The sequence below is a fragment of the Vigna unguiculata genome, chromosome 2 (assembly GCF_004118075.2).
Source record: "Vigna unguiculata cultivar IT97K-499-35 chromosome 2, ASM411807v1, whole genome shotgun sequence".
NCBI lineage: Eukaryota > Viridiplantae > Streptophyta > Magnoliopsida > Fabales > Fabaceae > Vigna > Vigna unguiculata.
This window is the reverse complement of record NC_040280.1, coordinates 27,364,494-27,379,335: the sequence shown is the minus strand read 5'-3', so window position 1 is coordinate 27,379,335 and position 14,842 is coordinate 27,364,494. Positions and strand designations below refer to the sequence as shown.

The following is a 14,842-nucleotide window of genomic DNA, read 5'->3' as shown; positions in this document are numbered from 1 at the left end:
TTTCTCAATAAATTTGTATGCAGACTTATTTTTGCCGTCTCTACTTATTCATTGAAGTGTGAAGGCTGAAAGTTCATTAACTTCACAATCAAAACCTTCTTAGGCCTACACTCCTAAACACAAACCTGGTCCATTCAGGGGTGAAAAATGTCAGAGAAAATGACTATAGTTTCAGAGTGTTTTTGTGTTATTCTCCTGCTTTTTTTATGTAGTTCCGTAGTTTGTGTTAAATACAACACTGGAGCAGGTATTGTACCAGGCAAATTGAATGTTCATCTCGTTGCTCATTCTCATGATGATGTTGGCTGGCTCAAGACCGTTGATCAATACTATGTTGGATCCAACCATTCAATTCAGGTTAGAGTCATATAATCAATTATGTGTGTTGCTTTTTTTGTTGAAATTATGTTAGTGAATGTTTTTTCTATGGTTAATTGTTTTCAGGCTGCATGTGTGGAAAATGTGCTGGATTCAGTGGTTATGTCCCTGCAGCGTGACCAGAACAGAAAGTTTGTATTCGCTGAGATGGTAAAACATTGGAGTTTGAGTCAAATATGAAGTTTCAGTTCAGTTTTTGGAGATTTTGTTACCTTTTACTGACAAAATTACATATAAGTTATAACCATGTTAAAGTGACGTCAAAATCACAATCTATTACATGGAAACTCTTTTCTTGTTGAATTGAAAGAGTAAACTGAAATCCATTGAATGACAGGCATTTTTCCATAGATGGTGGGTGGAACAATCTCCAGAAACACAAGCGCAAGTGACAAAGCTTGTGGATGCTGGCCAGCTAGAATTTGTGTACGTTCATTTATTTTGTGTTGAGTAAAAGATAGGAAAAAGCACGAGAATGGTGCAATATTTCTTCAAAATTATCAAAATTGACAGGTTTTAAAAAAAAATACCAAAATAGAGAAGTCGACTTAGCTTAGCACGACTTCATCATGAAAAAATTTGACATGACTTTTAATTCATTAAAGTAAAATCGTAGCACAACTTCAATACATTGCAATTTTTTTTTTTTTTCTAAATTTAACTGAAATTGTACCAACTTCTTGATATTAACCGAAATCGTGCAACACAACTTCAATTATATAATATTTTAATACACATTGAAAACTCAAAGAGAATCGGAATTCCAAAATTTCAAAAACTATTTTTGAGCAGCTTTCTTATTTAAAGTTCCAATTTTTATAATGTTTTTTAAAATCTGTCCATTTGGGTAACTTTGTAGAAAAATTGCACCACCATTCTTGTGCTTTTGCCGTGAAAGATATGATGGGTTACCACTAATTGTTTATCTATCTGTTTGTGAAAAAGGGTTGTATGGATTTTCTTGTAATTGTGAGGAACAGAGAAGAATAGAAATCTGTGTCATTCAATTACATACAGTAAGTTGAAGTGTGATGTGTTACTGTGGTGTAGAAATGGTGGTTGGTGCATGCATGATGAAGCAACTACTCACTACGTAGACATGATTGATCAAACCACTCTGGGTCACCGCTTCATCAAAAACCAATTCAACAAGGTCCCTCGTGCAGGGTGGCAGATTGATCCCTTTGGACACTCTGCTGTTCAAGCTTATTTGCTTGGTGCTCAGGTTCCTCTATTCACTTTCTGTCACTTCATTCTTGCTAAAATAATTATACTAATCAATGAGTTCAGATTTTTCACCAGATATATATTTTGTACTGTCCTCTGATGATGTGTTTACATAATACAGTAATATTAATACTTTAAATTTGTTTTAATATATTTTAAAATATTAAAATCAATATCTATCAATGTATTTTAAAGATACAATAGATAAACAACGTATCGAAGATACGACAGAAAAACAACATAGAAAATCCTAACATAAAATCTAAATTCATGATCATTGCCATTCCGTGTCATGTCAATTCACATTTTCCTTTTTATGAATTGATATCATAATAATTGTGGTAGACAAATAACACCCCAAATGACTAACATGCTTTCTGCAGCTTGGTTTTGATTCTGTGCACTTCGCTAGGATTGATTATCAGGACAGAGAAAAACGCATAGCTGATAAAGCTCTTGAAGTTGTGTGGCGTGGCTCCAACACATTTGGCTCTTCAGAGCAGGTTTGGTTGTGTCAAGTCATCTTTTATCATTGACAAAGTTACTTTAAATTTTTAATTTACCTATTTTACATCTTCAACAGATTTTTTCCAACACTTTTCCTGTTCATTACGGTCCACCGAAAGGCTTCCATTTTGAAGTCAATGACGACTTTGTTCCCATACAGGTTCTTACATTTTACCACTAAAACCTGAACATTGCAAATGTTGTGCTGCATATTTATTTGGTTAAAGCACATTGCTCACTGTAAAATGTTACAATTGACGACTGCAGGATGATCCCCTTCTATTTGATTACTATGTGGAACAGCGAGTCCAAGACTTCATCGCTGCTGCTATTACACAAGTAGGCTCTCGTTCACTACAGTATCTTCTGCTATTACACACTGTGGTTTTACTAGAAATAAAAGAAAAAAAATTCATGTTCTTAATTTGACTGCATCAATAATAGGCAAATATGACTAGGACGAACCATATCATGTGGACAATGGGCGATGATTTCCAGTACCAATATGCAGAGAGTTGGTTCAAGCAAATGGATAAACTAATTCACCATGTTAACAAGGTTTGTGTTTGTGAAGGAAACAAAAACAATCCACTTTTGTACGTTGTTTTGTATCATGATTAGGCAATAAATACATGTTTCTGTTTGTTTTGATGTTGTCAGGATGGCAGAGTGAATGCTTTGTATTCTACCCCATCTATTTACACTGATGCAAAAAATGCTGCAAATCAACAATGGCCACTGAAAATTGATGATTACTTCCCGTATGGATCAACTAGTTTTGTTAACGAAGTAGCTTATACTCTGATATATGCTTATGTACAAACTAAAGATTGATTGTTGATGAGTGATGATGATTTTTACCGTAGGTATGCAGATAATCCGCATGATTATTGGACAGGCTATTACACCAGTCGCCCGGCCTTTAAGCGATACGTTAGGATCCTAAGTGGATACTATTTGGTATAATTAACACTGGCTTCACATTTTGTTAGTTAGATTTTGTAATCAAATGAACTAGGGTGGATTTTCTAACACTGGCTTCTCTTCAACAATTCTAAGCAAACCTGAAACCTTGCTCAATGCTACTATTTTATATATAGGCAGCACGCCAACTTGAATTTTTTGCGGGAAAGAAATTCACTGTAAGCACTTTAGACCTTGGAGATGCTCTAGCCATTGCACAGCATCATGATGCTGTCTCTGGCACTGCCAAGCAACACACAACTGATGACTATGCAAAACGACTTGCCATTGGAGCCTCAAGGGTAAGGAGATTTGACTCTCCATAATGTATTTGGTGTCCTATTTTGGTATTTTTGTGTCAGTCAAATATTATAAAATCAATGATTTCTTGTAGGCTGAGGATGTTGTTAGTTCCTCTTTGTATTGCCTTACTAGCAAGAAATGCACAACACCTACACCGGCATTTTCCCAGGTAATATTCATAAAATAAACTTAACATTCCATCATGTCTCTATTCCTAAGAGAATGCTTAAAACATTAGACTCAAATGTCATGGTTCACGTAACCTACAAAATCATATTAACTTGTTGAAGTAAGTTTTGGAATCATGGGAGCTATTGATGTAATTTTAGGAATGTTCTTTTCTTTTGCGGCTTCTGTAAGCCTTGTTCTTGTAGATTATGAATTTTAATCTTTCTACTTCTAATTCTGATATCGTTATTTTTTACCTGTTTTTCCATATATTGTTTGATTTGACAGTGTCAATTACTCAACATCAGTTACTGTCCACCAACAGAAGATAGTATTCCACAAGCGAAGAGTTTGGTATGTTACCATATTTTGTTTAGAATTTTTGATTAATTTTTTACTTATCAAGTTCTAACGATTCCTGCCAGGTATTAGTGGTGTATAACCCTCTTGGATGGAATCGTACAGACATTGTAAGAATTCCAGTGAGTATCTATTCATTTGCTTGCTCACGTCATAACTTATTGGACTTTCTTCTAAGTTGAGCATATTCAAGTGGCGTTATACTACTGTAATGCTCACTTTCTGAATTTTCCACTTTGCTCAAATGCAATCCTTCTCTTAATTGTTTCATCAATTTTTCTGCACTGCATCCAACTTATATCTGAAGGGTTTCGTTTGCATTAGGTTAATGACGCAAACCTTGTTGTCAAAGATTCATTGGGAAATAATGTTCAAACACAATACATAGAAGTGGATAGTGTTACAGCAAATTTAAGAGAAATCTACGTCAAAGCCTATCTTGGGGTGTCACCAAAACAAGCCCCAAAGTACTGGCTTCTGTTTCAGGCTTCGGTACCTCCACTTGGATGGAGTACGTATTTCATTTCTAAACCAGAAAAAAAAGGTATTGTTAAGCTTTACCCCTTTCCTTTTTCTAACTTCAAAGTCTAATATCATGCTCAGAATGCTAATTGGATACACATTTGATTGCCATACTCGTAATTTTCTATTTTTGTTTTCATCTTTTCTCCAAATTTTCTAAAAACAATACTTTAATTTTAATTGAATTCAATTTTTATAACAAAATTATGTAAATGTTAATTTTCAGCACTTTCATATTTCATATGCTTTACTTGTGTTTCAATTTAATTAGTTGAAAGCAGAAAGGGATTTCTTTCACACCTCACCACCAGACAGAGAAACGATACAGTTGAAGTAGGTCCTGGAAATTTGAAGCTGTCTTTTTCTTCAGAATCTGGACAGCTCATACGCATGCATAATTCCAGAACAGGAGTAAGTAATTTTGAAACTTAATTCGCGCAGAAGATTAATATTCCAGATAGTGCTAATTATCTGAGTGTGTGTCTCTTCGTACATTCAGTTAATTAACACTATTTCGAGATATATTTTGAAGGGTGCAGATTTTTACCGAAGAATTTTCATGTTTTTCCAACATTTTTTCAGGTAGATGTACCAATTCAGCAAAGCTATCTCTGGTATAATTCTAGTGTAAGTGTAGGTCTATGATTTTGTATTTTAAGCACAAGACTTACTCTTGTACGAAGTATGCTATAATATCAGCTTTGTTTTTCCTCCAGGATTCTGGCGCATATACTTTTCAGCCCGAGTCCCCTCCAATTATTGTTTCAAAATCAGTAAGTTTCTACCTCCAACTGGTTAATTCAATATAGAAGTGTTTCAGTTATGGTAATTTCTAAATTTCCCAATAAAAACATTTGCATCGAGTCTTAATGCTTTAACTTCTGAGTTGACTATGCTACTAAATTCACCTGGATTGTGGTTCATTGATAAATATTTCCTGGTATTTTGCCTTCTTTATATGTGTGTATTCACATTTGTTTTTATGATGACGAGTTTCCCAAAGAATATTACAGACATTTTTTCTCAATAGAAACACTTGGTTTCATCAAAAAAGAATCACAAATAAGAAGATAAAATAATGATTTTTAATGAAGTTATTTAGAAATTTTGAAACCAACTTGCTGTGTTTACAAGTTTTTCCATGATAACGGTCATTTATACTTTAACTTTTTAAGTGGTAGAAAAGTTATATTAGAATAGTGTGTTTATCCGTATGTTGTTGTGAGATGTAAACTCAAGTATTTGACTGATTAAAGTATAGGTTCAACTGTCTGAATTGACAAAAAATAATGTTTTAGTTAGACACCTAGCTATCAGAGAGTGTTCAACTAGTGTGTCGTGAAGATGTTAGTGTCGGAAAAGGTCCGACACAACAACAATCTGAAAGCACAGATGCATTTTGATTTATTTGATGCAATGCAGGTGCCCTTCAAGATAATCCGCGGACCATTAGTGGATGAGGTTCATCAGAATTTTAGTTCATGGATTTACCAGGTTAGTCAAACTGATAGACTCTTAGTTGCTATATATGACCATGGGTATTTTTTATTCCCGTGTTTAGTGGAGGTGAACTTAAAACCTATTTCTTCAGTTGGGTAAGTGACTTACTGGTTCATTGTTTATTTCGTTTAGATTACCAGGGTTTACAAAGACAAAGAGCATGCTGAGATTGAATACACTGTAAGTCGCATCATCATCTAGCCTTGTGAAAGATAAATATAAATACCGAGGCTGTTAAGTGGTCTAATGTTGATTGGGAAGTTGTAAAAATAAATATAACATAAGGATGTTCTGACATATTTGTGAAGATTGGTTCCATTCCTACGGAGGATGGAGTTGGGAAAGAGGTAATCACACAATTGACAACAAATATGCTGACAAACAAAGAGTTTTATACTGATTCTAATGGAAGAGATTTTTTGAAACGGGTAAGTCTCTTCTACAAATTTTCTTCGGTTTATCTCGCAGTATTCCAGAGGTTAAAAAAACATACAAAATTGACTTTAATAAAAATTATGCAGGTACGAGATTATAGGGCAGATTGGCCCCTTAAAGTTACTGAGCCAGTAGCAGGCAACTACTATCCAGTAAACTTCTTTGCTCGGTTAATTTCTTCTGGAGTTTCAGTTTTTGTTGCTAATAATCAATATCCAATTGAAGCAAAGAAGAGCAATTAACTTCTACTTTTCTAACTTATTTTTCTCCCATTCAGCTCAATCTTGGAATTTATATTAAGGATAATAAATCTGAATTATCAATCTTAGTTGATCGGGCAACTGGAGGAGGCAGTATAAAAGATGGTCAGGTGGAACTTATGCTTCATAGGTACAAAACTAGACTATGAGATTCTTTTAGATTGTATACCAAGTACTAATTACTGATTTTTACCTGTCCAGGCGACTGCTTTCTGATGATGGCAAAGGAGTAGACGAAAATCTTGCTGAACAAGTGTGCCAAAATAATAATTGTCAAGGACTAAAAGTATGACAACAATGTCTCAAATTAGTTCATGTTCAAGTGCATATAATTGATTGAATGAAAATTTTAGTTTATGCTCCCGTTTTCTGCATGTCCATGTATATGCATGCTGATCAAAATTACAAAAAAATTAAGTGAAATTAAGTATAAATCATTTTCAAAATTTTAGAATCTGACATCTTATATAGTTCAAAAATGGGCTTGTGCTTCAATTTCCAGTTCAAGAACTTGTGTTTTTGAGTGCTTGTTGTATAAAAAACCTACTCTGTTTTTGGGTGGTTGTTGTATAAAAAACTTTGTCTCCTAGTTGTAGGGAAAATGATACCTAGTTCTAAGGAAGCCATAATCAAATTTCCAATGCTCTCCACATATAGTTTCTGTGAATTTCTATCCCCTTTTTATAATATCTTGTTCTTTGTATCAGGTAAGAGGAAATTATCATGTGGGCATCCACAACCTTAGAGCTGGTTCACAATGGCGCCGTACAACTGGTCAGGAAATTTATTCACCACTATTATTGGCTTTTTCACAAGAGGTATGACTTAATGGTAGCTACTTCATGGATTAATCATCCCCATATTACATATTCTTAAGATATTTATTGATCAGAACATGGGAAATTGGAAGGCCTTCCATGAGACCAAAGGAACTCTCATTGACCCTAATTACAGCTTACCTCCTAATGTAGCTCTGATAACTCTCGAGGTACACTTACACCAGCTTGCTAGAGCACACTTGACTCTTCTCTGTCATTCTTTCTTCTAACTCAGGTAGTTTTGCAGGAGTTGGATGATGGAATGGTGCTTCTCCGTTTGGCACATTTATATGAGGTATAATAATTTAATCAATATCAGATATCATTTTCCACTTCACATTTTGTTTTATACATACTCTCCTCTTAGGAAAATAGTGCATGAACAACCCAAATGTGATGAGAAAGAAGTATAAATATGATGGAGTAAAAATAATAATAAATGGATAATATCAATTAGCCAGTAGATATTGTGCAAATATATATATATATATATCATTATTCATCATATGTGAAATTACTCATCAATTTCTTTCTTGTTTTGGATGTGATTAGTCTGGTGAAGACGCTCAGCTTTCAACTTTAACCAAAGTTGAATTGAAGAAAATGTTTATCACAAAAACGGTACAGAAAACTCTCGCTAGCCTCAACATCCACTAAATAAATATACATTTCCATTTTGATCAAATTTCTGTGAAGCTCAAACTTCTTTAGAAAATCATTATTTAGATATTTTTTGAGGCTACTGTCTGTGTGGAATAATTACTGCTTGGTGCTTTATTATGCAGATAAAGCAGTTGACTGAGGTCAGTTTATCAGCTAACCAAGAGAGGTCAACAATGAAGAAGAAAACATGGAAGGTTGAAGGGGACAAGGGACAAGAATCAAAAGCAGTTAGGGGTGGCCCTGTCAGTCAAATCACTCTTGTAGTTGAACTTGGTCCGATGGAAATTCGCACTTTCCTACTGAAATTCTAAGAATGGCACAGCTCAATATGAATATTTTATCATAAAACATGTTCCTTTCAATCTTCCGTATCTTAATATGAATCGCATCGCATTACACAATTCAAATAAAATAACACGCAATCTTTATGAAATCAACACATAAACATGAGAGAACGCTTTCCAAAGAAAAATAAAACGGACTTACCTGTAATTCCGTTGTCACGAAGCATCTATCTGTGAAACTGGTGTCTTCTGGCTTGCGCTTTCAGTTTCCGTTCCTTCCCATTCGCTTCTCGTTCTTAACAACGTTCGAAGAATAACGTTGCCAAAACCAGTTTCGTTTCAGAAACAAAGATATTCAAAAAAAGAAGAAAGAAAATGAATATAAAAAGGAAAAGCTAATTTAAAGAGGAGAAAGAAGCACATTAGAAACTTAGCAATGGCGATCCACTGATCTTCTTCTTGTCCTTCTTCGACTTTTCCTTTTCTGACAAACCCTGCCCAACCTTGCACTGTGACCTCTTCTACAGTTACAAACAGTATTATTTGTATGATTTAATTTAAATATATTTTTAAGTGCGAAATAATTATTTTTCGGAAGAGGAATACATTGTATGTTTCAAGATCTCAAAGGATTTTAGTCTTTTGATGATAAAATATTCCTAGATTCGAAATTAAAAAACAATAATTTTTAAGGTTCTTAAATTTAAAATAAAGCTGTTTAATTGTTTCCTGAGTTTTAAATTGACTTTTTTAATCTTTCTAATCAGATAAAAAGACATACTTTTAGTCACTATCTATTCTCGATATAGATTTAGCATTATTATTATCAAATAGGTTTAAATTACAAAAATATACCTAGTTCTTATTTATTTTGTTCAATTAAACATAAACCTAATACATTCGTCTAGGCACCATAAAAATAATAAATTAATTAAAATGTAAGAATTAAATATATACAAAATTAAGGATTGGATCAAAATGGCGAACTTTATAAGATAGGAAAAGCAAATATCCCTATCTGTTATTAAAAAGATCAAATCATATATTGAACTTTATTTATAAACACTTGTAAAAACAAAATTAATATTTCGACTGTTGGAAGAATTTTCAAAATTCTCTTCCGTAAATTTTCCACAAGATTAATTTTGAACTTATATATAATTGTAACGAAAAAAAAAAGAGTAAAAAAGAAATAGACACTGCTAACGTACTCTACGGAGTTTAGATAATTTTAATATTAAGTTCTTACCGGTATTCGCGCGGGAATCTTACCGTGGAAGTTATGTTCTGTCTCATTGCCACGCGTCTCTTCTTCATTGGCCCTTCCTTCCCTCTCGCGCTCTCAAAACTCAACACTCCATTACTGCAACTAAGTTCACTCTTCGTTAATGGCTTCTCAAAACCCTAATCAAAGAAATTCTCTCTATCCTCAAGTAATCGATTCTAACCCCGATGCTCCTTCGCCTCTCCTCAATACCAATCCCTCATCCTCTTCGCAAATCCCACTCTACCCCTCCATTGACTACAACGACCTCGTTCAAAACCTCTTTTCCGAGGATGCCTCAGCTGCTGGCTCCCCCTCCGCGCCGCCTGAGGCCACCGAGGAGGTCCTCCTACGCATCCCCGGTGCGATCCTCAACCTCGTCGATAAGGACTACAGCGTCGAGCTTGCGTGCGGTGATTTTTCCGTCATCCGCCTCCGGCAGGGAGACAACGCTGTCGCCGTGTACGCGCGCGTTGCCGAAGAGATCCAATGGCCACTGGCGAAGGATGAGACCGCCGTGAAAGTCGACGATTCACACTATTTCTTCTCGTTCCGCGTCCCCAAGGGCTCCGATCCCGGGGAGGAGGAGGAGGATGTTCTTAGCTACGGGTTAACGATCGCTTCGAAGGGGCAGGAGGGGCTTCTGAAGGAGCTTGACGCTGTTTTGGAGAACTGCAGCTGCTTCTCCGTGCAGAGGGTTTCGGAGAATGCGAAGAAGAAAGGGGAGGCTCTGGATGAGAGCGTGGCGAAGGAGGTTTCGCCGAAGGATTTGAAGTCGGGGAAGAAGAAGGAGATGATGGAGGAGCGGTGCGCTGCGTATTGGACGACTTTGGCGCCCAATGTGGAGGATTATAGTGGAACTGCTGCGAAGATGATCGCTGCAGGATCTGGACATGTGGTTAAGGGGATCTTGTGGTGTGGGGATGTGACCGTGGACAGGTTGAAATGGGGGAATCAGGTTATGAAAAAGAGGATAACTCCTGGTTCGAATGCTGAGGTTAGTCCTCAGACCTTGAAGCGGATTAAGAGGTGGGCTATTAGTTATGCATAATCTTGTTATTGTTAATGTCATTGTGATTTATGTGCCTAATTCTACATGGGTATTTGTGTGAGATTTTTCGGGTTAATCTTGTTAAATTTGGTAATTTACCTTTGAATTTCCGGAATTTGATTAAATGTATTGTTAGGATTTATTTGTTATAAAGATTTTACATTATCAACAACAAGGAGTTTGATTTAAATAATTGTTACAGAGACTAAGATTTTTCAAATGAGTATATGTCAATCTATAGTGGGATGATTGTGTAACAAAGCCTTTTACATTTTTTATGTATTACTTTTAAATTTTAATTTTACCTATTGTTAGTGAAATGTTTTATTATAGTATGGTCTGCCTCATATGTTACTAAATTTGTTAAGAATTCTTATTTTAAGTACTTGGTTTTGTAATTAAGCTTCAAATTGGTATGGTAATACGTCTGTGCCCAAAATGTGCAATGAGTTTAATTTATATGCATTTCTATTGTAATTATTTTTAAGATTTCAACTAATTAGAAATCATCATATGAATTTTAAACTACTTATTATAAAATCAACAAACGTGTTACGCTGTTGATGTGTGTTACTAAAAATGGTAAATAATAATTGACCTAAAATCTAGCTCTGCTAGTATATTTCATGTCATGTCTATAACAAATGTTTTATTAAATGAGGAAGATAGAGTCACCTATTTTTTTATGTTGTTATAGTTAGTATCTTTTTTGTTTTATCAGTTCAAGTGATTATTTAATTGACAACATCCCCCTTTCGTTTGATATGCGTTTCTTTTACAGGGTTAAGAGAGTTACTAAAATGACAGAGAAAGTAGCAAATGGTTTCCTCTCTGGGGTCGTGAAAGTTTCTGGATTTTTCACCGGTTCAGTGGTAAACTCAAAAGCTGGAAAGAAATTTTTCAGCTTTCTACCGGGGGAAGTTCTACTTGCATCGTTGGATGGATTCAGTATGTCAGCTATATTATTTCTACTGAAATCCTTGAGTTCCTCGTTTTGACCAATAGTTTTATATTAAATATCTTTCAAATAAAATGACAGGAAGAATTAGATAACCCATTGATTTGCGATTTAACTCGCACAATTGTTTGTAATGTAACATGACTTTCAGACGACTTTGAATTTTTTGACGCATGAATAAACCTGTCCGATTTCGTATCATTCACATGGATGATATTAAACCATATTGTCTACTCGATGGGGGTGTTTTAACTTGAAAATTTAGCACAAGGTAATTCCTAGAATTTTGACCTATTTTGTCAAATTTTGGGGTTAAGTTTGGTCCTAAATCCAAATTCTAAGAAAAACATCGGCTCACTTACTCAAATGATTTTATGATAGTTTAATATTATTTTTGTTGATCAAAATTGTAATTCAAGAATTAGAAATATTGTCCATCGTAAACATGCGAATTTTATGCTTAAATCAGAGTTGGTTGGAATTGTCTTATGTTGTAGATAATTCTGTTAGTGTTGTATCTTAGGTAGTTAGTGGGCTATTAACTAACTACTTATAATAGTTCTATAAATAGTAATGATCTATTGTGATTCATGCGTGTGAAATATATAATTTCAGATTCAGTATTATTCCTTGTTCTCTTTCCCTTTTCAACTCTGTTCTTATGAGTGTGTTTAGTGTGCTCTAATCTAACACCTTGCTTAATTACTTTGTTTCATAGAACATTTGTTTGGTTTGATAGAACGTTTTCGGTTTTCATTTCTTGTTTTTCTTTTCCAAAATAATTAAAGAGATGTCATCTTGTTTTTAAAAACGTATGCATGAACTAGTTAAAACAACATTTGCCGCTTTTGGTATTTTCCGTACAAATTTTCGAGTACTGAAATTAGAGTGAGATGTGACATTTTCAATTATTTATGAAAACTAAAGTAGACATAGAAAATATTCTCTAAAATATAACAGGTTAGAAGTGTCTTAAATAGATTAATTAGCAGGTATTGTTATGGTTAACCGAATGTCAATTATTTTCCCCTGCTGCTACAATCTATTTGGTCTGACTGTAACGAAATGATCTTCTACCTACATTTTCACCCTTGCCACCAGTTATTATTGTATGATGAAAAAAAAAACCAATGATAATGATTAGTTATCCTAATATGTTGTTTATGTTCTATACACTTTAATGATTCTAGAGTTGGGTAGGATCGAGGAACATTTGAGTGAAGACCTAGCGTACATTGTTAGACATTGGGTATGGTGATGATAGATGATGTGGGCATTGTATTTTCACACGGGAGATTCATGTGCATGTGCATGTGCATGGTCACTCCTTTTTCATTCAGATAAAGTTATCCTCTTCAATAATAGCATTCTTACCTGATTGTGGAGATACATAAACGTAGTGAATTACTTGAGTTTGATCTGCGAGATTGAGATTTCTTGAATCAGTGTAGCAAGATTGTATGCTGTTTGATATGACTGTGATAAGGATTTAGTATTATGGGGTGCTTAAGTCCCACATTAAGGTAGTATGAGATACTTGGTGAAGTATTTAAGTGTTTTGTTCTTGATAGCTAGTTTTAGGGTGGATTCAACAAGTGTTTAGGTGTTCAGATGTTTGTGTCAAATTTAGCAACTCAAGTTGATTTACCTCATCAGATCTCCTTGATTCGTCATGTAAGTATTGTTAGGGTCCTCCATCTTGGTCATGATTAATTTTTAGTCATTTATATTTATTGACCAACACTCATATTTTAACTGCTAAGATTGGCAAACCATTATTTCGTTGGTTTTTATCGTTTACCTAGGTAGTTATTACTTAATAGTCTGTCTATCCAGTAAAAGTTTGAATTTTCTTATTTGCATGCCCTCTTAAGTTTCAAATTTCTTGTAAATAGGTAAAGTGTGTGATGCTGTTGAAGTGGCTGGAAAGAATGTTATGTCAACGTCATCGACTGTGACAACCGAGCTTGTCGATCACAGGTAAAGCTTGATGTATGCATTATCTAGAGTATAAAAACCTATGCATTAGGGAATGAGTCTGGTGAAGTATAATATTTGCCTTTCTTGAACTATTGATCAATATCTCTTGCTGTGATTTGATTAACTGATGATACTATGGGAGACTACGGCACACAAGTAATTTTGCACTGGTGATTAAATTGGAAGTATTAGCTTGTAATATCCCAATGATGCCATCCAAACTGCGGACTCTAGTAAGAGAGTTACAATTATTAAATTGGAAGTATTAGCTTGTAATATCTCGAATTACTAAATCATTCAATACTTCATTCCTTGAGTAATGCACATCGTGTTCGTTTCTTAACATTTGCTCTTAAGGGCAAGTCAGCTAAATTCTATTTTTTTGAATGATTTGCTTAATGTGCTCAGAAATGCTATTTTTGGGTATCACGTATAGGATGTGTTAGTAAACATTAAAAGCTAGTTACACTTTTAAATAATATTCAATTTGATCCCTTAACCATAGCCTTTAGGAAACTGTATATCATTTTCGTTTACATGCTTTCAGCATATAAGCATAAAATATAGCACGAGTGGATTGCCATCATGCTTCTCTAACAATTCAGAAGTGAATTTGGCAATCTTTATACTGCAGGTATGGAGAAAAAGCAGCCGAAGCGACGAGTGAAGGCTTTACTGCTGCTGGTCATGCTTTGGGTACTGCCTGGGCTGCTTTTAAGATCAGGAAGGCTATCAACCCTAAGAGTGTTCTTAAACCTACAACCCTTGCCAAAGCTGGTGCCAAAGCTGCAGCTTCTGAATTTAAGGATAAAAGTTCCAAGTAATTTATGCCTGGACTTCTTCAATTTAGGTTGTCCATCCTAATATCAGAAACTGTCACTTTGGCTTTTCATTTCCCATTTTTTTTTTCTTTAAGAAAAGGCATGGAAACATCAACGCGTGATTTGTTGTTGTTGATGTTATCCTTTCTGTTTTCACTGTGTGAATGGGATTTGAATCCTCGTTTTTCTATATTTAGAGAAAAGTAGTTACCATTTGAGAACACACCATGATTTGTCATGCGATGCACTAGTTTTATTGAGAAAAAGAAAAATGAAGACCGTATCTCGATACTGGAGAGCATGTTGGGATCCAATTATGTGTATAAATATACTTGATGTGCCTGTGTATAGCAACTGTATTTGTAGATCAATCGACCATA

The 14,842-nt window shown here is 34.6% G+C and overlaps 2 protein-coding genes and 1 long non-coding RNA gene across 5 annotated transcripts; 2 read left to right on the top strand and 1 right to left on the bottom strand.

Annotated features, from left to right (window-relative positions):
* The first annotated feature begins 56 nt into the window (after nt 1-56).
* On the top strand, nt 57-8,584 carry LOC114173858 (alpha-mannosidase-like). Its single transcript, XM_028058509.1, has 29 exons — nt 57-357; nt 445-528; nt 716-804; nt 1,429-1,603; nt 1,989-2,108; nt 2,189-2,272; nt 2,380-2,451; nt 2,557-2,670; nt 2,773-2,873; nt 2,979-3,072; nt 3,213-3,377; nt 3,470-3,547; nt 3,835-3,900; nt 3,972-4,028; nt 4,231-4,450; nt 4,700-4,839; nt 5,011-5,055; nt 5,145-5,201; nt 5,851-5,922; nt 6,061-6,108; nt 6,237-6,356; nt 6,450-6,515; nt 6,641-6,753; nt 6,825-6,909; nt 7,331-7,441; nt 7,516-7,611; nt 7,689-7,736; nt 7,994-8,062; nt 8,227-8,584. Exons 1-29 carry the CDS (start codon nt 148-150, stop codon nt 8,413-8,415), a joined length of 2,988 nt encoding a protein of 995 aa, XP_027914310.1. The 5' UTR covers nt 57-147; the 3' UTR covers nt 8,416-8,584.
* LOC114173861 lies at nt 2,089-8,977 on the bottom strand. Of its 3 annotated transcripts, none has more exons than XR_003602617.1 (3): nt 8,591-8,977; nt 6,817-6,868; nt 2,089-2,481 (listed from the first exon to the last, which is right to left on the bottom strand). It is a non-coding gene; the product is annotated as an uncharacterized LOC114173861 (long non-coding RNA). The 3 variants fall into 3 exon arrangements; XR_003602616.1 differs by having other exon boundaries at nt 2,089-2,478; XR_003602618.1 differs by having other exon boundaries at nt 2,089-2,437.
* Nucleotides 8,978-9,742: 765 nt separating this feature from the next.
* Nucleotides 9,743-14,833, top strand: LOC114173859 (protein EARLY-RESPONSIVE TO DEHYDRATION 7, chloroplastic-like). The gene is made up of 4 exons (XM_028058510.1): nt 9,743-10,681; nt 11,485-11,651; nt 13,557-13,641; nt 14,276-14,833. Exons 1-4 carry the CDS (start codon nt 9,777-9,779, stop codon nt 14,463-14,465), a joined length of 1,347 nt encoding a protein of 448 aa, XP_027914311.1. The 5' UTR covers nt 9,743-9,776; the 3' UTR covers nt 14,466-14,833.
* The last annotated feature ends 9 nt before the right edge of the window (nt 14,834-14,842 follow it).

Coding starts and splice junctions, on each gene's coding strand:
- LOC114173858 (XM_028058509.1), top strand. CDS start 148: ATGTCAGAGAAAATGACTATAGTTTCAGAGTGTTTTTGTGTTATTCTC. Junction 4,840..5,010: donor TGCATAATTCCAGAACAGGA/GTAAGTAATTTT, acceptor ACATTTTTTCAG/GTAGATGTACCAATTCAGCA. Junction 6,910..7,330: donor ATAATTGTCAAGGACTAAAA/GTATGACAACAA, acceptor TCTTTGTATCAG/GTAAGAGGAAATTATCATGT.
- LOC114173859 (XM_028058510.1), top strand. CDS start 9,777: ATGGCTTCTCAAAACCCTAATCAAAGAAATTCTCTCTATCCTCAAGTA. Junction 11,652..13,556: donor TGCATCGTTGGATGGATTCA/GTATGTCAGCTA, acceptor TCTTGTAAATAG/GTAAAGTGTGTGATGCTGTT. Junction 13,642..14,275: donor ACCGAGCTTGTCGATCACAG/GTAAAGCTTGAT, acceptor TTTATACTGCAG/GTATGGAGAAAAAGCAGCCG.